This window comes from Sarcophilus harrisii, chromosome 1, assembly GCF_902635505.1.
Source record: "Sarcophilus harrisii chromosome 1, mSarHar1.11, whole genome shotgun sequence".
Classification (NCBI taxonomy): Eukaryota; Metazoa; Chordata; class Mammalia; order Dasyuromorphia; family Dasyuridae; genus Sarcophilus; species Sarcophilus harrisii.
The window spans coordinates 32024699-32047715 of record NC_045426.1 but is presented as its reverse complement, the minus strand read 5'-3'; the positions used below and the strand labels follow the sequence as shown (position 1 = coordinate 32047715).

The window sequence follows — 23017 nt, the reverse complement described above, 5'->3', positions numbered from 1 at the left end:
GTTCTAAAGGGTTACTGATCTCCTTAGATGTCCTTCTACCATTTGATCAATAACCAACTTTATACAAATCTACTAAAAATGAACAATTGGGTAGGATAATCTTGCTCTCAAGTTAGAAATTCAGCAATTTCCCCAAATATTCCCATTTATGACAAAATGCAAGCCATCATTTGCATCATTCTGGGTTACAATTTTATCCTCAAATTAACTTAGGTGACTAATCTAGGTTTCATAGAATAAATGACAAAACATTTTCTGCTACTGGAGAGTAGGAACCATTTAATTTTTGCCTATGCTGGTAATGTCTAGGGAAGTGTCTGGCACTAAGGTGATGTTTAATAAATGCTTACTGACTGAATGACGTATAGGGGTGAGGGACTGCGGGTATAAAATGCTGCATGCTCTGCCAAACATGCTTGCTCTATTGGGCAACTTTGTACAATCATACTGTTTTAAGCAATCAAGGGGAATAGATGGAAGAAACAACTATGACATAATAAATAAAAAATCCATAAAATTCCTCCCTCCCCCCCAAAAATAAATCAAATGAAATATTGTTTACTGGCTTGAACTGCTAAAAGGAAATGATTTTTATGTCTGCCTATTTGTCTGGTGCAGATGGGAATGGAGAGGGAAGGAAATCCTACTGAAGTTAGGAAGCACAGATGAGTAAAGAGAGAGAGCCAGGAAGACCTGGATTTGAATACTGCCTGGAACTTTTATTGTCTGTTACTCTGGGCACCTCCCTCAATTTTTCTTAGCCTCAGTTTTCTCATCTGTAAAATGGGGATAATGTTGTGAAGATCACATGAATTATATAAAGCACTTGTCAAATCTTAATGTGTTACATAAATGTTAGCAATTGCCATAATTCTCCTTTGTGAATGTAGATATTTTGTTCCTGAGCCAGCCTTTCTGCTATATTATGCAAACTATGAGTCATGCCTCTGATTCTACCAAATCCCATCAGCATAGTAGGATTATGAAGACAATAATCCAAAAGGGCACAGAGCAAGGAAAGAGCCTCCTTTATCTACTTCCCCAACTTGATTTGAATTGAGGTCTTCAGAGGGCCTGCTGCACCAGAATGAATATTTTTTCAAGTAAGTGATCACTGCTAAATGTTAGCCTTTGCTTTCTATGGAGGTCTCCTTCTCGGGATATCAATCGGGCACTGTGGCCACAAGTAAACTGGGACTTTTATGCTTTGTTTGCAAAAGCACAACAGTGGCCTCTCTGTGCTCTCAGATGCTTATTTCTAGACTGTAACTCCCTAAGGACAATTTCCTCTCTCAGTGTTTCTTGTACCTTCTATTGAAAAAAAGAAATAAAGAAAGAAGGGGGGGGGAGGGTGAGACAGAGACAGAAACAGAGACACAGAGAGAGAAATAAAGAGGCAGAGATAAAGATAAAGATGGGGAGAGAAAGGGGAAGGGACACCAAGAGACATAAATGGGGAAACGGGAGAGGGAAAGACAGAGACAGTCAGAGAGATGGAAAAAGACAGAAAGATAAAGAGATGGGAGGGGGAAGGCAGAGAGAAAGGAACACAGACATAGGGGAAAGAGTGATATGGGAGTAGAGAGTCAGAGATAGCCAGACAGAGACAGACATAGAAGACAGACAGAGAAGAGAGATAGACAGAAAGGAGGCAGAGACAGAGACTTAAATCAAAAGCAATTAAGTAAGCAAAGAGAAGTTAAAAGTCCAACCTAAGCCAAGGTTTTCATTTAGGAAAAGAAACAGAAAGACTTAATGGTTCACAGGCCTTTAGATTTTGAGGTGAAAGGGATCTTAGAGGCCACAAGCACCAGACTCCATCCTACTTTACAATTGAGAAGCTGAGGTTCTTAATGCTTAAAAGATTTAGCCAAGATCAAACAGGGAGTGAGATCTGAACCTGAGACCTAAGTCTTCAGACTAAATTTATTGCTGTAACTTTAAAGGGGTGAGGAGGATGGAAGGGACCAACAGTCCAATGTTGAAAGAGTGAAGCCATTGGAGGTGAAGGAAATGGCTTCCAATCAGGATCAACTTTCATTCTTACATGAGAGGGAACAGTTCTGTGGGTGAAGGAGCTTTTCGGCTCCATTTAATCAACATTACCTCTTTTCTCTCTTATAACTGCCTCTCTCAATTGTACTGTAAAGAATACATCTCCTCCCCTATCTGTCAAGGATACATGAACTACCTCTCTTCTAATTTTTTTTAATGAAATGATCTTTAATATGAAGGGTTTTAAAATGAAAAGTGAGAGGAAATCTTTGCATCAAATTTCTCAGATAATGGTTGGGTAGCTAAAATGTAGAAATAATGAACAGATATATGTCCCAAAGTCATTCCCCAATAGATAAGGAGACAAAAGATATAAACAACTAGTTTTCAAAAGAATTGCCCAATATTCACAAGCACAGGAAAGAACCCTCCAGATCATTCATTACAAGAGAAATGCAAATCAAAAGAACTCTGAGATCTCACCTCACACCCTGCAAATTGGCAAAGGTGACAGAGGATGAGAATATTCAGTGTGGGTGAAGTTGTAAGAAGATAGGCACATAAAAGCATTGTGCATGAAGCTGAGAATCAAGAGGACCACTTTGGAATTACACATATAAAGTGACTAAAATGTTCATAACCTTTGATTCAGAGTATCAACAATTAGGCATATACTCCAAGGAAGTCATTGATAAGAAAATTCCCATATTATACCAAAAAAGCACTTTTTGTGCTGGCAAAGAACTTGAAACAGTTAACTGCTATCAACTGGAGAATGACTAAACAAATTCGCCTGTGAAATGAATGTACAGAGGATATTGCTCTCCTTTAAGAAGAGATGAATAAGATGAATACAGAGAAGCATGGAAAGATTTATATGATCTGATGTAGAGTGAATGCAGGGCCAAGAAAGGAACATACATGATCACTATAACAATGTAAACAGAAAAAAAAATTGCAAAATAGTAAAAAGTGAATGTCACAGAAGGATCATAAACAAGGTCATCATCAAAAAAGAGATATTCCAATTGCATTGCTTGGCAGAGGTGAGAGGTCCATTATATAGATACATTGCATATCTTTTTAGATTTTTAATGTACTGACCAGTTTTTATGTTTTCCTCTTTTGTTTTTCCCCTAGAAAATATTATTTGTTATGGAAGATTGCTTTCTGAAAATGATGAGAAAGAGGGAAACTGGGAGAGATTCTGGTTATATGAGGGGGGTGGGGATGATATCAATAAAGATCTATACTCAAAAAAAAATATGGCTCTGCTCCTTACCCAAGTTCTTATGAACTTTACTCTCTTTATAGAGAGTAAATCATTTAAGCTTTTGGGCCTTAGGAATAGATTAAATAATGTGGATTTAAATTTAGGCTTAGCTTTTTTAGTGATAACCAATGTTCTCATCTATTAGCTAAGGAGGCAGTTAAGGATACTAATTTTCATCATGGAGGTACACAGATGGAAGAAATGATGGAAAATCAATGGGTTTTCTGAAATCAAAGAGGGCACAGTTGCTCTTTTTAGGATGGTACTGTCAGAAATCAATTCCCAAACCCAGGGATGATGGTAATTGAGAAATTCCCAGGGACAGCCACTTGTCCAGCAAGTCTTCTACTGCAGAAGTTCTGAGCTTGCTGCTATTATTGCAAACTGATCTGCTGAGTAGGTAAAAATAAACAGCCACCTGTTCATGGTAGTAGATTGACTATATATTTTGGAATATTCAGGATATTAGAATCAAGTAAGAACTCTCAGACCCTCAAATTAGAAAAAATTGCAATGTGCCTTTAAAAGTTATTCTAAACCTGAGATATAAAATGCCCCTATTGTAGCATTCCCTATAGCTTTGATACTACCCTGCTAAAAGTTATCAAGGACATGTAGAAATCAAGGAGTTACAAAAGCAAGCTAAGAATTCATTCAAGGGGCTGGAGAAAAAAAGCATATATAAGATGAGAATATATTTATTATCTCTTAAAAATTGATTTGGGGGAAGAGATGGTTAAAAGAACATGACTCACAAGATACATGAAAGTGATCAAATATTAAAGGATTATAGGTAATGGACAAGATGAAGATTTCAGAGAAGCATAGGAAAATTCATTTGAACTGATGAAGAAGGATGTAAGCAGAGGAGGGAAACAATGCACATCATTATGACAGAAAAAACAACTACTTAATGCTGTGTATTGCCCAAACCCTCCTGCTTCCTCTTTTTATATAGGTGAGGTGTGATTAGCATGAAAGATTGCATAATGTTTTCCTCTAAGACTGCCTTCCATATATATGGTGTCTATTTTGCATTCACATAGTTATTTGAATATTGTCTCTGCCGTTAGAATGCGAGTTCCAAGGAGCATTTTTCCTTTTTCTTTGCACCCCTATGACTCCCAGAATCCTGTCTAACATATAAACATGCACTTTAAGAAAGCTGTTGACTGATTGACTGACAAATACCAAGAGGAACAATTTTGATGTCTTGACTAGTTTTGCTGAATATTTCTTTTTCTCTTTTAAAAATAAAAAATCTTTGTTATAAGAAATCACCCTTTGGTCAGTGAAGGACAAATATACATCTAGCTATCAAGGGGGTATGAAAACAAAAGAAATCAATAAAATTAAAATTTTAAAAACTGAGGTTTCAAGTTTAATGAATTGTGGCCTTGACTAAAGTAAGGAATAAAGAATAACAAAAGTACTTGACAAGCTGGGTCATAAGCACAGAGGACCGGGATGGGGTGAGAAAGGAGAGTATCTCATTATATTATATTGTGAAATCACTATATTGTAGAAGTGAGTAAAAATTCTGTCTAGCACACCAAGGGAATTTATTTTTGGAACTACCTATTTTTAAATATAATACAATCTCATGGCACAGCCATTAAGGAAAACTGGATAACAAAACTCTTGTATAACTTTTAAAGTGATAGGCCTAACCCATAGAAATCAGAGATTCACAGTATTTCATTGCTGAAAGGATCTCAGGTGCCATCTACTATAATGAAAATAAATCCCCCACCTCCACCCCAAAAATCCCACAGAATAAATGGTTATTCAATCTCCACTCAAAGCTCTCCAATCAGATGGAACCAAGCCTGTGCTAATCATTATATAAAAGACAGTTCTTTGAAAACACAAGATATACTTTAATTTAGACTTTTTTTCTAGATCACTTTCTTAAGTTTCAATGAACAAATCAATAAATCAAGTCCTAGTTTGTAATATTTGTCCATTTCCAAAAGGTAAATGCTAATGCTAACAGTGAAAATTAAATAAACAGCTCTCTTAAAACTAACACTCCAATACACCTCTGGGTGAACCCCACTATGTACTGAAGCAGTTCATCATGCTTTTTGATAACTCTATTAGTAGTTTTTCCTTATATAAAACATAGATTTGTCTTTTTTGCAAAGCCTACTCATAGCTCCTAAATACAACCAAACATATGGGAGCTGAATAGCAATTAAGATTTTAAATTGCTGAAAAATAATTTGCTTCTCTTTCACCTCTAGATCACTCCTAGATAGTAAATTAGGGTCCTAAGGAAGTATGTTACATGCTATTTTGAACATTAATATCTCATGCATCTCCCGATGTTGCTGCTACAACAAAATAAATGGTTATCGAGTGGCTTGGGAGGTTGGACACATCTTAAGAGACCATCATGCATATAAGAAATGGACTTGGTCCAGACAGACAATAGAGTTCATCATGACCTTCTTCTTTGCACCCTTCTTGTCCAGGAAATTCATGATGCCCAAGTCAAAAGTCAGCTACTAAGTGATCACAGGACAGCAGCCTATTTTGTTATCCACACAATTCCCAACACAAGAATTCCCATGCACATTCAAAAAGTAAAGGGAAAGGATGTGGCTGTTGGTAGCAAGCCATAAATTTTTGCAAAGTAACATAGATTAATACCGTATTGGCCATTTGCAATGCTGGATCCATCAAGCCTAGAATTTCTTCATTATAGCTTGATTCAAGGCTAATTATGTCATCAATTACATCATCCATCTGTTGGGAAAGAGTAATGAAAGATATAAACAAAAAAAAAAAAATGAGCAAACTAGCACACATTTTTTCAAAACCTCTAATAAATCTTTCATGAATTTTGGTTAATTTTGAAAAAAAATTTTCTTTTCCCCCCGAAAAAAAGGAAAATAAAGTGAGAGATATTTTCTTTTTTTCTTATGGGGGAGGAGGGAAAAGCAAGAGGAGTTTGAAATGCTTTAGCCAGGAAGATCATATGAAACAATATAAATAGGGATCTTTGGAAATTTTAAGATATCATATACAGCTATAATGATTATTATTATTATTATTATTATTATTATTATTATTATCATTATTACTCCCTTTTTAAATGGCAGATTGGCCAGTCATCTGTAACTTAAGTCTTAGAAAGTTTCTAGGGGCACCAAGAGATAAGTGATGGCCCAGAGTCACACAGGGAGAATTAGAATCTGGATCCTCCTGCCAATCCACTCTCTACTACCTCTCATTAATACTAGGAAATCCTCTTGAATGATGTCTGCCATTTCCTTTTTCTCCCCAGTGACTAAGCACTATAGCATCCTCTCTCCTCCTGGGAACAGGAAAAATGAAGATAGCATCCATCCTTGGGCCTCCTTGGGGACAGCCCGGTCTACTACTGCCTGTGTGCCAAGGAGTAGCCCCAAAAACTTTTCCAGCACTGAGCTTGCGGAAGGGTTCTCCTAGTGACTTGTAAAATAACAATTTATTCTTGCACAGCTGCCAAAAGTTCTTTGTATTCCCAGGGGATTACATCAGGACGAGGTTATCATTACGGTTGGAGAGCTGACATTCCCACTAGATCAATTTTATTCCTGAAGTACCAAAACATCAGTTATGATGATAATAAACAACAGTGATTACATGGGCATTGCAGCAGTCACAAATACAAGTCTGCAAACATTTCTCAGTAAACATCTAGTGAATGGAAAGTGGCCTTCTCCATGAGTGCGTGTGTGTGTGTGTGTGTGTGTGTGTGTGTGTGTGTGTGTTGAAGACTGACAGTTATGTTATATTGAAATCAGGGGACTTCTCCTGACCTTCTCTTCTCCTCTCATTTTTACTTGATTTTCTCTATATCTACTTATCTAACCTTGCTCTTTCTGCCCATGACAAAGATCTAGTGCATTTTTAATCCACTGAGACCAACAACTTATATGTTAGTTTCAAATAATATAGCACAAGTAATGCAAACTCCAATGCGTCATAGAGATGCTGGCTATGGCGGTTGTCACAGCTGGGTTGGTTATGTTTGCCATTGTTCTGGGACAAGAGACAGTATGGCATAAAGGCTAAAAAGTGAGTACGGAGTGAAGAAGACCCGAGTTTAAGTTTTGTCTTTGACATATATTATCTATGTGATCCTAACCAAGTCATTTAATTTCTTGATGCTCTAAGCAATGCTCTTACGTGTCAACCTACGTTGATTGATAAAGGGATTTTCCTCACTCAGGAATCCTCTAACACAATGATCCTAAGTCCAGTCCGTATCTCTAACATTATTTCTCTTCCTAGACTGCATTTATTGTAGCCCTTTCAAAATGATATCCTTTTTTCAGAGCAATAGACAAGAAATATGTTATCAGAAATGAAAAATGATTCTCCAGTTTTATCCTATCTTAAAAGTATAGTATAAGAAATTCAGATAAGATCCATGTTTCTTACTTTACCAACCTTCTCAAGAAAGAGCAACTCAATAAATTTCCATGCCAGGTACTGTACAGTTTTTGAAAGCAGTACTATATTTTCATTTCATTAAAGCATGGATTCTAGGCCAGTTAGAATTATTTTGAGTAATTAAAGTAAACAAAAAAGGACTCCAATTTCATTTGCCTAGCTATCATTTAATGACAGGAAGCTACGGAGAAAGTTAAAAAGTTCCTGTCGCTCACTTAAAAAAAAAAAAAATCAATGGGGAAAAAAACCCTTAAGTCATCAAGAAGGTGTGATCAGCAACAAATATAGATCCTCATTACAGAGTGTTACATCCTCCAGCTGCTAGTCATTCAGTACCTGCATGCATGATGCTCGAGAATGCGCATTCATATTTGGGCACTCACTCTCCGCCCTGTTCTGCTCTTCAAACTTATAAAACCCCTGTAAAGACATAAAAACAAAACAGAGATTTGCCAATTCTTTTCTCAATGTCACACACAAATATACATGAAAGGCAGGAAACACTGCAATGGGTTGAACTAAATTTCATGTAAACCAGAAATTTGGCAGCCTCAAAATGAAGGGCCGGCTACATTTTATTTACTAGTCTAGGAAGAGAGGAAATTAAGTGAGAAGCTTTTGTAAACAATTGCTGAAAGAGTATATCAAAAAGAAGGGGAAGGGTAAAGGCAAATTGGGATCCTTAGGAAAGTAAAAAATTAACCAGAATCCTGGGGGAGAAGGGAATGGAAATTATATATGGATTTTGAAAAAAAAAAAAATAAAGTAGGATTCCCATTCTTATAATATGCATAACTCATTACAATAAACATAGGTCAAATCACGATCTCCCCTGACAACCACCCTGGCAAAGCTCTTCTCCCATACACACAAAGAAACTATATATAGGAGGAAAAAAATGTCTAATGTAACAATGAAATGAAAGGGCAAGTCTTTGTTTTTTATCCAGTTCAAGCTATACCTTAGAGCGTTAAATAGCCTACCTTAATGTTTAGAAAACATGAATGTGAAAATTATAATAAACTCAGTACTAGGAAAAAACAACTTTATAAAATTAAAGATAATTCAAAATGGAATGGGATCTCTCAGGAGGTATTCGGTATTTGAGCAAAATGGGACATACTCATACAATAATTTGCTGCCCACTTGCCAGTTGGCCTAATTTACAGAGAGAATTCCCAGTCTCAATGGTTACAGAGACCTCTTCCAATTCCCATAATTTTATAGAATCAATTATATCTAGCATTTTTCTTGAAAGAAAAATTCTATCAGTGATATCGTTTGAATCCTCTCAAATGCCATGTTCTTGAAAAGTAAAAATAATATTGCAGGTGTTCACAAAAAGTGAAATTTCTCACTGCCTGCCCCACACCTTTTTTAGATTTGCTTTTTTATCTCCACCTTCCCTTTTTCTCTCTCTCTTTCTCAATCGTTTTCACTGCTCTAGATACTGAAAGGCTTAAATTGGTATATTGAGAAAAACAGAGCATAAATCAGAAGTGCAAACAATTTGAGAGAGGACATTCAAGTGCCACGTTCCACTTAGAATAAGGCTATACTTTGTTTAATATTTTCTAGGTCAATGATCTTAGCCTTTTTTGGGCTGCAGACCCTTTTGGAAGAATAATGCTTATGGATCCCTTCTTGGGATTATGCTTTGAAATGCACAAAATATATACGTGACAAAGAAAATGAATTAAATTGAAATAGTTATTAAAATATATATTTTTTGAAAACAAAAAGAGTTTCTTGGACACTAGGTTAAGAATCTAAAGTAAAAATCACTTCATGTCAGGCATTCAAGAAAGATATCAGGAATAATAACAATAATGTAACTTCCGATTACATGGCATTTTGAAGTTTGCAAATGACAGTATCAATCAATCAACCAACAAGCATTTATTAAGCACTATCTGTATGCCAGGCATAGTACATAGATTATGTTGTGTGATCATCACAATTGTCTTTTGAGTTGATGTTATTTTTCTTCCTCTACTTTACAGATAGGAAAGTGAAGCTCTGAGATCGAAATGATTGTCTGGGGTCACATAGATACAAAGTCTCTCTGCCAGTGGCAGAAATTGCTAAGTAGTATAAGAAGGGAGTTTAGCATTCAACGCATTGAGAAGATGCTACATAGAATCATGTTGTCGAAAAAAATAGGAGAGGAGAGGAGACGTGATTTACCTCTTTTTCACAGTTGGAGTTAAGAGTGAGCATAGCCATGGGGCTGTTGGGTGCGCTGCTCCCAGGTCCAGGTGGCATGACATGGTCCCCAGGCTGGTTTGGACAAGGCAAGCTCAGGGCTTGGTTGGCATGTTTATTGGCTAAAGTGGTAGAAAGGTACTGCTTTACCTGCTGCCTTTGGGCTTGCTGAATGTGGTACTTGGTGGGGTTTTCTAGATGGGTCTGAACCTGAATACAGACACAGAAGGAGAAGACAAAAACAATATGTCATTATTCAGAAATGACTGGGGGCTCTTTCCTCCCCCCCCCCTTTTTTTTTTTACATTTAATGAAGCAACAGAATTATTTTAAAATCAAATATATTTTTTACATTGACTCTTTTTTAAAAAGTTATAAGCCCTGCTCGTTTATAAAATATGTTATTTGTTTCTTTCAGAGCAGATGTTACTTCTTGAAGACATAACAAATGATGGCGATAGTGAAATTTAAAATTTTTGACAATACCCTGGCCTGTTGTAATTATACCTTTTTTGAGATGCCTTCACCTTTGTTCAGATTTTACAAATCACTAATTATAACTTAAACAGGGAAGTGTGGGGAGGATCCTGACCCAAAGAGTGATTTCTTTTAGTTTTTGTATTTATTTGTGTTTTCCTTTTTTAAAGATTTTAATTTAAAAGAGAAAATATGAACCAATTCCATTCTACTTTTTTCACAGAATGGCTTTCAAATTCCAAGAAGTGTCTGTTTAAGAAACCAAGAGTAAGGCAGTCCTCACAAACAAACAGAAACATTCCCTTGATTAAATCAACCGGGGCAAATTACTTCTTCCACTTTCAAATGAACATGATTACTCAACATTTTAATTAAGACAGAACTTAACTGAAAAGGTAGTCCCAACATCTAAGCAGGTTTTTAAAATGAAAACCGTTTCCCTGGAAGCATTCTAAGTGCTCTGGTTACCAAACAAGAAATATAGCAGTGTTTGGTCTGAGGTGGGTTTTTTCCCCCCTTGCCTTTTCAAACATTAACAAGATGCTAGAAACTGCTTTAAAATCAAAGATGTCTTTTAAGTCATTTTTTTCCCCTTTACAAACTGCTGCTCATCCACTGAAATTAATAGAGGTACCGATATAAAGAACTGAGAATTATCACAGGAAAAACAGTTTTAATTTACAGATTTAAAAATGCACAGACCATTTATTATCATACTAAACAATTAATAGCATTAAAATGCTCAAATAGCCCCAATTATTGAGAATATTGCAGCTACTTCATAGAAAGAAAGAATATTTCTGGTCCCCACAATTTATATCATATTCTAAAGATGAAGGGTGACAGAGAGATTTTAAAAGGCTCACCTGGTAATGGTTATATTCTAGCATTTCCAGCATAACAACGTATTCTATGGTCCCAATCCAAGAAGAAAAACAGAATAAAAATAAATACCCCACTTTCCGTAATTCCAAGCTGAAGGCTGGTATAGGGAAGACACTATAAACAAGGTACCCTGAGACACTCCACAGGAAACTTCATTGCAGAGGCTCAGCTTATAATAACCTAAGCTAATTAGTTATGCGTGTAAAGAAACTGTTCACACAAGGGGCTTTTTTTGGGAAGCACTGCAGTTTAGTACTAAATATTGATATTAAATTTTTTCCTCCAGCTTGACGTCATGTTTCTTCGTTAATATAAAAGAACCTTTTAAGTTATGGGCTATCAAAGTCAGACAGTCAGATCAAGGCCAATTCACTATTCATCTTTAGTTCCAGTAGTATTAATAGACAATGGTATTTCTCTTTCAGCAATAAGGTTAAGAGCTGTACGCTCACTTTGGAAAACAGACAGTGCCTAAAAGCTGTAATCTGTGAGGATCTCCATCCATCTGTCCATGGCTCAAACATGTAGACCCTATCTGGTTCTCTTAGGAACGTCTTGTTCTAGTAATACATCCCAGTTTCATATCTTTATAGATGCAAAAGGGGATATATATCCAGCTGGGCACTCACTACTTTGAATTTACAGAAAGAAGAGGAGGAAAGTAGCCTAATGGAATCAAAGAGAACATGGGAAAGCTTTGTAAATATTAAATTCAATTGGAAATCTTTTTTTTTATTTCATTTCTTCAGATACTAAAATATCAAGATTTGCAAAACTTGAGTGAACTGTCATTTCTAACCCCTTATTTCACCAAAAGAAACCATTACAACATTTAGTCCCAAATCAGGAAGTCTTACAAACCACCAGAATCCTTTCCGCTAGCATAGATTCCCGAACAAGACCAACCGTATCGGATATACACCCACCTATGCTTAGCTGGAGCTGATTCATTTTAAGTCACAGCCTTTATTTCATAAATGCTAATCAAATTGAATACAGTAAAATTCCCAAATGCCTGGTGCTCACTGCTAAAATAGAGGAAAAAATCTTTTAACTGTAAAATCTTAAGCTCTGCTCATTTTTTATGAGCCTCACAATAACATAAACCAAAAAGAGATATATCTGCAGAATGGAGTTCTTGGGGGCTGGGGTCCATATTATCAAAATATTTCTATGAGTGGACTGGCCTGCATGAGGAGCTTCACAGAAATATTTTAAGTTTATAAAGGGTCCAGACATGCTAATGATGAGGACAACAGACATATCTAAAATAAACATAAAATTAGGGCAATGCTTGTAATGTGCTTATTATACTATTGCACCAAAAAAAAAAAAAAAAAAAAAAAAATCCAAGCTACACATTTAAAAATAAACATTAATTCACTGGCAGATCCTTATTCTTTAATGAATCAGAATTTTGCATTTTCACAAGTCAAAGAACAGCTCCTTCACTATCTGGGACAGTAGGTGAGGTCTTCACTACACTGAGGGAGGGTAGTAGCTTTTGATGGCAATGACTCCATATCTGGGGTGATCACTTTTCAAAATAATCTTTTTTGGGGAGACTGACTGGACCCTAGCAAGCTTCTTTCTTGTGTTTCAGAATTTTAAGGTATGAGGCAGAAAAATGAAGTCATTCCACATGTTTGATGCCTTTTTAGTTGATATTCTCAAGTTCATTCATCTCTGTGGAAATCAAGTTTTTCTTTAAGATCAAAAGTCTGCATCTGACTTTGAAAGGTCTTACATGCAGAAATTTGGAAGCAGAAGGGACCTTCAGGGCCATGGAGTCCTCATTCTACAGATAAGACCCAGAGGTTAAATGATTTGCCCAGGGTTAAAGAAACATCTAAGTGTCTGAGGAGGATTTGAACCCACTTCTTCCTCTTCCAAGTTAAGCCAAGCAGTCTGTCCATTATATCATGTTTGATGTGGTAAAGTGGTTCTCCAAGGGACACCATATGATACAGTGGCAAGGAAAGCCACTTTCCTTCCTTCTTTCCCTCTCCCTCCCCTCCTCCTGCCAATTCTTGGATAAAAATCACAGCCAGTGTATCCAGACATTGGATACGATTCATATAGCCAACACCGGATGGGTGTAACCTTTATGATCAAGATAAATGTTGGATTCCTCTGACTTCTCTCAAATAAATATTATTTGCAAAAGACTTAGTCCAGTTTCTGATCCACACCAGGTGCTTAATAAATGCTTATTCCGTTCCTCTCCACCCCCAACCTTTTCTCTGCTTTGCTGTCCCCAGCCAGGGTGACAATGGGAACTTTAGTAGCTTGCACCAGTTGGGAATTCCCCTTAAGGGTCCTAGGACTCACAAAGCATTTAATTATAGAATCATTTTTAAAAAGTGAAGAACAGAGAAAGAACACAGCTGAGACCATAGAGAGCCAGATAGCACCTTATCTCCATTGGGTCATCCTCCTCTGAGTCTTCCCCTTCTCAGACTTAATTCTTCTGGGAAGGCAAATGACTGTCTTTTGTCTCAACTCTTACCTGGCCTTTTTCACTGAATAGGCAGTGTCTTAGACAATCTGAGAAAGAAACTATCTTAACAAGCTCAAGATCTCTCATCGCATCTGACCATGGCCAGTGGTCCTGACCTATGTCTTCATCACAGTGAAACTGATGACCTTGCACAGGTCTGTCTCATTTAAATCCAATTCACTTGCGAGTCAACACATCATCTTCCTGACATCATTGGTCCTCTTGGAGAAGCAAGGATGAACAATAGACAGCTTCCTTTAAGGTCATGTCCTCTAATGCACTAGGTGGAGCCCTGGAAAGTGGCAAGATCAGACTTCTACTCCAAATCAGGGCTCTAGTAACAGTTGGGACCAATCCCCTGGTCATTTACATGGTAGTAGACACTCACCACTTCTGTTCTCATTGTCCTCTGTGCTCAGCAGTAGTTAGGGATCTGCCAGAAGCTGTCACCCTCATACACTCTTCCCAAATGGGATAGATCCTATCACCATAGATGCCCCTCAGCCTTGGCTTCAACAATCCACAATGGTCCTTCTCTAGTAGATACCTTGTCCAACGCTATCTGTTTCATGGAAAGCTCACCCTGCAGCCTCAACCAAGAGGGTTATAGCTCTCTCATGCATCAAGGACCAGATTATCTTTATTCTATTTAAGCTAAAATTCTCCATTCTCTAGAAAAGGTCTTTTTAGGAGGCCCTAGGAATGCCTCTTTCTATAATTACTCCAATGGAACTGTTTCTCCCTCCAGATCAACTCAGTGTGTGCAAAGACTTTTTTCTCTCTAGGTACATGGTCAGTGGGCCTTCAAGCCATCTCAATATTTCCCAATGAGTCTCTCAAGACTCGGAGAGGTACTCTCACTCTTCCTAGTTACTTGCTTTTTCCTGGGTCCACTAGACCAGATAAAGCAAATTTGTCCCAGTTGCTTCTCAAAAACCTACTAAAGGGAAAAAGGAAAGGCAGGCCTGGTAGTCACTGGTAGTCTATGAAGCAGATGAAAAGGGCAATCCCTTTTATGAAGTCGGACGAATCACTTCACTTTGCTGTTTTATCTGAGGGATTTAAACAGAGAATCCAACACCCCTGCACTGTCCTGCCTCCCTCAAAAGGTTCTCAAATGTTTTTGGCAGCTTCCATCCAATTCCTTCTTCTGGTCTAAATAAAACAAACCTTTCCTCTGCAGATGATCCTTTGAATACTTGAAAACAGCCATCATAGATAGTCTCCCTACGACTTAGTTCCTTAAAGTTAAATATCCCAAGTTCCATTACATGATTTAGTTTAAGTCCCATCAGCAACCTGGCCACTCTCTTCTGGATATGTGATAGTGTTATTATTCCAGTGATATTTAAAAAAAAAAAAAAAAAAAAAAAAGGTACTCACAGATCTAAAATTATGTTATAAAGCAGCAGTTACCAAAGCCATTTGGTATTGGCTAAGAAATAGACTAGTTGATCAGTGGAATAGGTTAGGTTCAAAGGACAAAATAGTTAATAACTTTAATAATCTAGTGTTTGACAAACCCAAAGACCCCAGCTTTTGGGATAAAAACTCACTGTTTGACAAAAATTGCTGGGAAAATTGGAAATTAGTATGGCAGAAACTAGGCATTGACCCACACTTAACACCATACACCAAGATAAGATCAAAATGAGGTCATGATCTAAACATAAAGAATGAGATTATAAAGAAATTAGGGGAACACAGGATAGTTTACCTCTCAGACCTGTGGAAGAGGAAGGAATTTATGACCAAAGAAGAACTAGAGATCATTATTGATCAAAAAATAGAAATTTTTAATTATATCAAATTGAAAAGTTTTTGTACAAACAAAACTAATACAGACAAGATTAGAAGGGAAGCAATAAACTGGGAAAACATTTTTACAGTCAAAAGTTCTGATAAAAGCCTCATTTCCAAAATATATAAAGAACTGACTCTAATTTATAAGAAATCAAGCCATTCTCCAATTGATAGATGGTCAAAGGATATGAACAGACAATTCTCAGACAAAGAAATTGAAAGTATTTCTAGCCATATGAAAAGATGCTCCAAGTCATTATTAATCAGAGAAGTGCAAATTAAAACAACTCTAAGATACCACTATACATCTGTCAGATTGGCTAGAATGACAGGGAAAGATAATGCGGAATGTTGGAGGGGATGTGGGAAAACAGGGACACTGATATATTGTTGGTGGAATTGTGAATACATCCAGTCATTCTAGAGAATGATTTGGAACTATGCTCAAAAAGTTATCCAACTGTACATACCCTTTGATCCAGCAGTGTTACTACTGGGCTTATATCCCAAAGAGATACTAAAGAAGGGAAAGGGACCTGTATGTTCAAGAATGTTTATGGCAGCCCTCTTTGTGGTGGCCAGAAACTGGAAACTGAGTGGATGCTCATCAATTGGAGAATGGCTGAATAAATTGTGGTATATGAATATTATGGAATATTATTGTTCTGTAAGAAATGACCAACAGGATGATTTCAGAAAGACCTGGAGAGACTTACACGAACTGATGCTGAGTGAAATAAGCAGGACCAAGAGATCATTATATACTTCAACAACAATACTATATGACGATCAATTCTGATGGATGTGGCTCTCTTCAACAATGAGATGAAACAAATCAGTTCCAATAGTGTAGTAATGAATAGAACCAGCTACATCAAGGGAAAGAATTCTGGGAGATGACTATGAACTAGCACATAGAATTCCCAATCCCTCTATTTTTGTCTGCCTACACTTTTGATTTCCTTCACAGGTTAATTGTACAATATTTCAAAGTATGATTCTTCTTGTGCAGCAAAATAACTTTATGGACAAGTGCACATATATTGTATTTAACTTATACTTTAACATTTAACATGTATTGGTCTACCTGCCATCTGGGGGGGGGGGAGGGGGGAGGAGGGAGAGAAAGGAGGGGAAAAGTTGGAACAAAAGGTTTTCCAATTGTCCATGCTGAAAAATTACCCATGCATATATCTTGTAAATTAAAAGCTATAATTAAAAAATAAATAAATAAAAAATAAAATAAGGTATCCAGATTTCAATATGGACACAACACCACTAATGAAACCTTGACAAGGATAAAGTACAGCAGATAATCATTTCCCAAGTCTGGACATGTACACATCTTTCAATGCTGCCATTAAAGGGGCAACGTGATATGCCAGAGAGAGATGTCCTTGCAGTCAGAAATAGAATCACAGAATTTGGGAACTGGAAGAGACCTCAGTGGTCCAGTCCAATCCATGCACTGGAGGAATCCACAGTGTAACATCCCTGACAGGAGATCATCTAGCCTCTGATTGGTGAGCCTCCTTGCTGAGGAAGCAGAGCCCCACCATTTCCCAAGGTTGCCTATTCTGCTTTTGGACAGCTCTTAACTATTAGGAAGGTTTTCCGGATATGGCCTCTTTGTGACACATTTACCATTTCCCTCTAAAATGAAATAGAACAAGTCTAATCTTTTTCTCCTGCCCTTTCAATATCTAAAGATAGTTATCATATACTTCCTCAATCTTTTTTCTCCAGGATAAAAACATCACATTCCTACAATCAGTACTGAGGCCTTCACCATCCTGGCTCCCTGCTCTGGACGTCCCTATTTATTTACTGGGTCCTTCTTAAAACATGTTTGTTCTTATTTTTATTAAGTAGTTTTCAGTTTTGTCCTACTCTTCATCACCCCATTTGGACTTTTTTGTTTGTTTGTTTTATTGCCAAGTATACAGAGTAGATTGCTCTTTTCCTTCTCCAGCTCAATGTACAGATGAAAAATCTAAGCAAACAGAGTTAAATGACTTGCCAAGGTTACACAGCTACTAAGTGTCTGAGGCTGAATTTGATCTCACAAAGATGAGTCTTCTTGACTCCAGGCTCTATCCACTGTGCCACCTAGCTGCCCCTAAGCTGTGATACCCAAACTAAATAAAAACTCCAGATGAGATCTGATGAGGGCAAAGTATAACGGAATTATCTCTCTCCTCCCATTCTTAGAAGCATTTCCCTTCTGAATGGAACCTGAAGTCACATTAGTTTTTTTCTGATTACTGTATCACACTGAAAACTCATAGTCCACTAAAACCCCCAGATCACTTTGTGTTTGTGTGTGTATGTATGTGTGCGTGTGCACAAGTATGTGTGTATATATTCATCTTGACTTGAGTCTACTTGACAATTATTAACAATGACCATGTTCAACTTTTCCTTTTTTAAAAAAAATTATTTTTCATTTGTAGAAAAAAACAACTATTTCCCAATAAAAAAGATGACTGCAAAGGACACTGCATATCTACTATATAAAACTTGCTATTCCTTTCAAATGTACAATAAAATTATTATATAAATTTTTTTTCTTTTTTTTCCCTTTCCCTCTCTCCAACCACAGATGGCTACCATTAGACACACACACACACACACACACACACACACACACACTCGTGTGTGTGTGTGTGTGTGTGTTTATATGTATGTATGTGTGTATATAAAATGACTTCTATTTAATAGTTCTTCCTCTGGATACAGATAGTACCTTCATATATGTTCTAACTAATTTGAGTCTTTATAATAAATAAAATCACATATTTGCTTTTGGAGAACAATATGGAATTATGCCCAAAGAATTATTAAAACTACCATACCCTTTGACTCATCAATACCACTCCTTGGTCCATTTATAAAGGTGATTAAGGAACAAGAAAAAGAATTTATATGTTTTCAAATGTCTATAGTAGCTCATTTTGTGGTTGCAAAGAACTGGAAATTGCAGGGATGCCTATCAATTGAGGAATAGCTGGACATGTTGAGGTATATGATTGTGATTCTGCTATAAGAAATTATGAGCTCAATGATTTTAGAAAAACATGGATATCTTTTAAATGTCCAGCTCAGTTCTCTACAGTTTCGAGTTATAGATCAATGGCTGATCTAGATAGATGGAAAACTTTCAATACCAGGAATCCTCACAACCCACCCTCCACCTCCCACCCCAATACCAATGAAATTGAGGTCCAAAGAAGGGGGCAGGGGAGAGAAATCACATCAGAATTTTCTGGCAGAAACATCATTCGTATTGAGTTTATAGTATAATAAAACTCTAGGGTCTTTTCACAGGCTTTATTAAGAATCCATGTCTTCTCTCTCCTCCATTCATAGTTGGCATTTTTGAACCAAAGTTTAGAAACTGATGTATATTTATTATCTTATGAAACCTAGCCCATTGTATTAGTTTGCTTAGATCCTTTTATGTCTTTATTCTATCATCCAATTTCTTAGCTATCCCTCTTACATTCATGGGATTCATCAACTGGATAAATATGTATCTAAATGCAAGCCACTGACAAAAAAAAAGCATCAAAGAAATAAGATCAAGAACAGAGCTTTGTAGTATCTTATTAAATCCCTCTTCAAGATTGTTATTGATCCCCATCCTTTAAATCTAATTAAATCCTGAACCCACCTAATTGGGTATGGTATTGGCCAATGCCATATCAATTGTCTTATTGAAATCCATATATATTATTTCAATGACTCTACCAGCCTAACAAGCTATCCCCCACAAAAAAGAAAGAAAAATAATCTGAAATGATAATATTTGTGAAAGGCCTAGTCTAGTCAACTGGCAATACTGAATGATGGCTAGGGCACTAAAAGTGGAGTGAAGAGGAAATAGGTTAAAAATCCTATCTGATACTTACTAGCCATGCAACCCTGGGCAAATTACTTAAACTCTTACTTCAGACTCTAAATCTATAGTCTGTGAGCCTATGGATTAAAAAAAAAAAAAAAAATCCTTAAATAATTTCTTCTAGAATTTTGAATGGAATTAAGTCAATCTCCTCCCCTCCACTTTTTTTTTAATTGGAGCAACATTTTTCCATATCTCATTCTTGGATAATTATTCCATTGGTGACTTTTTAAACATTAATGACAAAATTATAGTCCAATGGGAAGAGTATTGGCTCTGGGATCAGGGGACAGATTTAAATTCCACACCTGACACTACCTGTATGATTTGGGCATGTTATTTAATTGCACTGGGCCTCGGTTTACTCATCAACCAAAAAAAAAGGGGGGGATGGAAAATTAAATGACTTTGAAGTGCCTTGTTACTATACAAATATTATCCTGTACTTCTACATCTTGGGATGGAATTCTTCCATGCTTAATGTCTTGAACTGAAGGAAGCTATGTGTTCTCATACATTTTTTTCATTTACTTTGGATTTTAATTCTCTCTACTCTTCCCAGTTTGAAGTTGATTTTACTTGGTAAGAGAAAACACAAAGCAAAATATGGACTGGAGAAGTTCTACCATTTCTCCATTTTCCCAGTATTCCGGATACATATATATTTCTGAAAAAGAAATAATATACATGCCAGTAAAACAATAAATAACTACTTGATTAAATTTAATTCAATATTTACTAAATGCTTACTTTAGACTTGTTTTGTTCAAATTTTTTTTCAAGAATATGGATCAAGGTTTAGATGCCACACAAAGTGTTGAGCTAGCTTCTAGGGATATAAAAAGGGGAAAGGGGAGAATCAATCCATGTCCTAGAAAATATTACAATTCTACTGGGAAAATATAATCTATATATAAGTAAATAATAACAAGTAATTTCAGAAGAAAGTAGGGACTGGGAAAGGGAAGAGAATAAACATTTACATAGCATTTACTATGTGGTAGGCTTGGCTAAATTATTTACAAATATCTCATCTGAGAAAGAAAGTCTGATTTGGGGAAAGGAAATTTTAAAAAGCCTTAATATGGCAGGTAATCTCTACACTGTGCTAAAAAAAAATTCTTTTATTAGTCAGCCAACAAGAATTTATTAAGCATTAACTATGTGCCAGATCTCCATGAAGCAAAGATCAATCTGTGAAATACTCATTTATATCAACGGCAATATCAAAGTGATAAGCCTCCAGCAAATCAAATGGATTCCTTGGAATAGTTTTATGGAAGAATACGGAAAAAATGGCCCAGGACATGTAAAAATTAATGGGTTTGGCATCTTCATCATGGGAAGGAGCAATCCTGTACTATCTCTAATCTTTTTCTTGACCCCAAAGCAAGTTAAATTTTGTTGTTGTATAATTATTATCGTGGCCTTTAACAGTCAAACATTAATTACAAGCTTCAGATTCTTCGTAAATTTTTCATTCTTCTTACTTCTATCTTCTGCACTTTTTAGAAAATCTCAGTTGAGGAGTTACCTACATAGTCTCTTTAGACAGTCTTCTCTCATTTTCTCAAAGACAAAATTCCTGAATTGTAATCTGAACAGAAAAGACAAATTTGCCTATTGATTTACAGCTGGCATGACAAACCACAAAATTAGCAGCTATTACATTGGCTACAGATTTCTTGATCAAAAAAAAATAATAATAAATGGAGGTTAGGTCTTTACGAAATAGCTGCCTCTTCTTTTGGTTCTCTCTCAGTCTCTCTCTCTCTCTCTCTCTCTCTCTCTCTCTCTCTCTCTGTGTGTCTCTCTCTCTCCCTCCCTCCCTCCCCCCAATCCTTCGCTCTTTATCTGTCTCTCTCTCCATTTGTCTTTCCGAATTCATACCTGGAATGGATCCCGTTATCATCGCAGCATTTCAAGTCCATTTCATTCCAAGATCTCAGAATACATTTCATTTTAAAAAAACATGACTACAGATAATGTAATCTTACCTGTCACCAGATAGTCATGAAAAAGTCTTTGGTTTGATGCTACTGTTGGTGTGTTTTTTTGTTTTTTTGTTTTTTTTTTGGGGGGGGGGGAGGAGGGGATAGAGGAGTTATATCTCTGGTAGATTAAAGCTATAAATTTAAAAAAGAATAATTTCCATATATAATATACATTCAGAATAGTTTTCACTTGATAAAATTACTATCTTTGTCTTCAGATTGTGTACTTTTGTGAGGTAGATGTTGGGGAAAGGTTACACTTTAATTATTCTTTTTCATCAATAGTATCATTTTTGACCTGGACTTGTGCTTTCATCGAAAGAGGGACATGTCAAAATGGAAACTCCTTTTCATGAGGATTGGCAACTCCTTGGCAACTTACAATCTTAAGGCAGTGGGAGGAAGGACTGTCCCCAAGTGTCTGAAAGGCTGTCACATGAAGGAGAGATTCGCTTTGTCCCCTTTGTCCCAAAGGGAAGAACAATGGGTAAGATTTAGGCCTGATGGTATAGAAACACCTTCATGACCAGGGACAATGGATTACCTCAGGATGGAGAAGGCTCCCTCTCACCCAAACTCTTAGCCAAATGTTACTTGTGGGATATTCTGTAGCAAGATCCAGCTGAGACAAGGTACCTTCCAATTCGAACATTCTGAGATTCTTTGCTTTCTTTCATAACATCACAGCTTTAGAGCTCAAGAGGATTTTTGAGTCCACTGAGACCAACTTTCCTCCTCCTCCTTCCCATTTTTTTTTCAGATGAGGGAACTGAAGCACAGAATAGTAAAAGGATTTATTTAGGATCACCCAACTAAGAAGAGCCTGAGAAAGGATATAAAGCCAGTTCCTCTTGACTCCAAACCCAATGTCCTTTCTATCAGGTAATGTCTCTGTTCCCTTAATTATTTTAACTAATTAACAATTATTTAAGAAAGTCTCTCTCTCTCTGTCTCTATTTCTGTCCCTCTCTGTGTCTCTCTCTGTGTGTCTCTCTGTCTCTGCAACATTTTAGGCTAAGCTACCATTGGTATTTGTTTTTTCATTCTAAAAAAATCCCTAGTTCTGCAACATCCACCCATTACATGATGCAGCACTGCCTGAATAATGGACCATTGTAAGAAATGAGCAATTGTTGTTTTCAGTCCAACTAGGAGTTAGAAGAGCAGCATTCCACGTGCCCTAGTTTAGTACAGGCTCAGGACTGCAGAGTCTCTTTTTTCATTGCTGCTATTCTTCTCCCACTTCCCTCCCTCCCCCCAAAAACTGACAGAACCTCCCCCGACCTTGATGTTCTCACCTATAAAATAAGGTGATGAGCTTGAGGACCCCCTGTCCTAACAGTGAAAGGGCTACTACTGCATTGTCCTAAGATACCCAACGTTTGCATTGGAGGTTCTAATAATACCTTCCCCCTATCCCAGGACTTCTGCAAATAAAACTAGCTACTTTGCACATTCCTGCAGAAGGTTAGAATTTGGGATGAACTTTGAAGAAGCCAGGGAATCTAGGAGGTGGAGTTGAGAAAGGAAGGCCACGG

General features: G+C 36.7%; 1 protein-coding gene across 7 annotated transcripts in view; it reads right to left on the bottom strand.

The window, feature by feature from the left end:
• Positions 1-23017, bottom strand: part of MITF (melanocyte inducing transcription factor) — a 264094-nt gene that overhangs the window by 22471 nt on the left and 218606 nt on the right. For all 7 annotated transcript variants that reach the window (XM_031953908.1, XM_023498108.2, XM_003762364.4 and 4 more), the window contains exons 3-5: positions 9902-10129; positions 8051-8134; positions 5924-6019 (exon numbers count right to left, since the gene is read on the bottom strand). In XM_031953908.1, coding sequence (XP_031809768.1) covers positions 5924-6019; positions 8051-8134; positions 9902-10129 — 408 coding nt within the window. The remainder of the gene's footprint in view (positions 1-5923; positions 6020-8050; positions 8135-9901; positions 10130-23017) is intronic.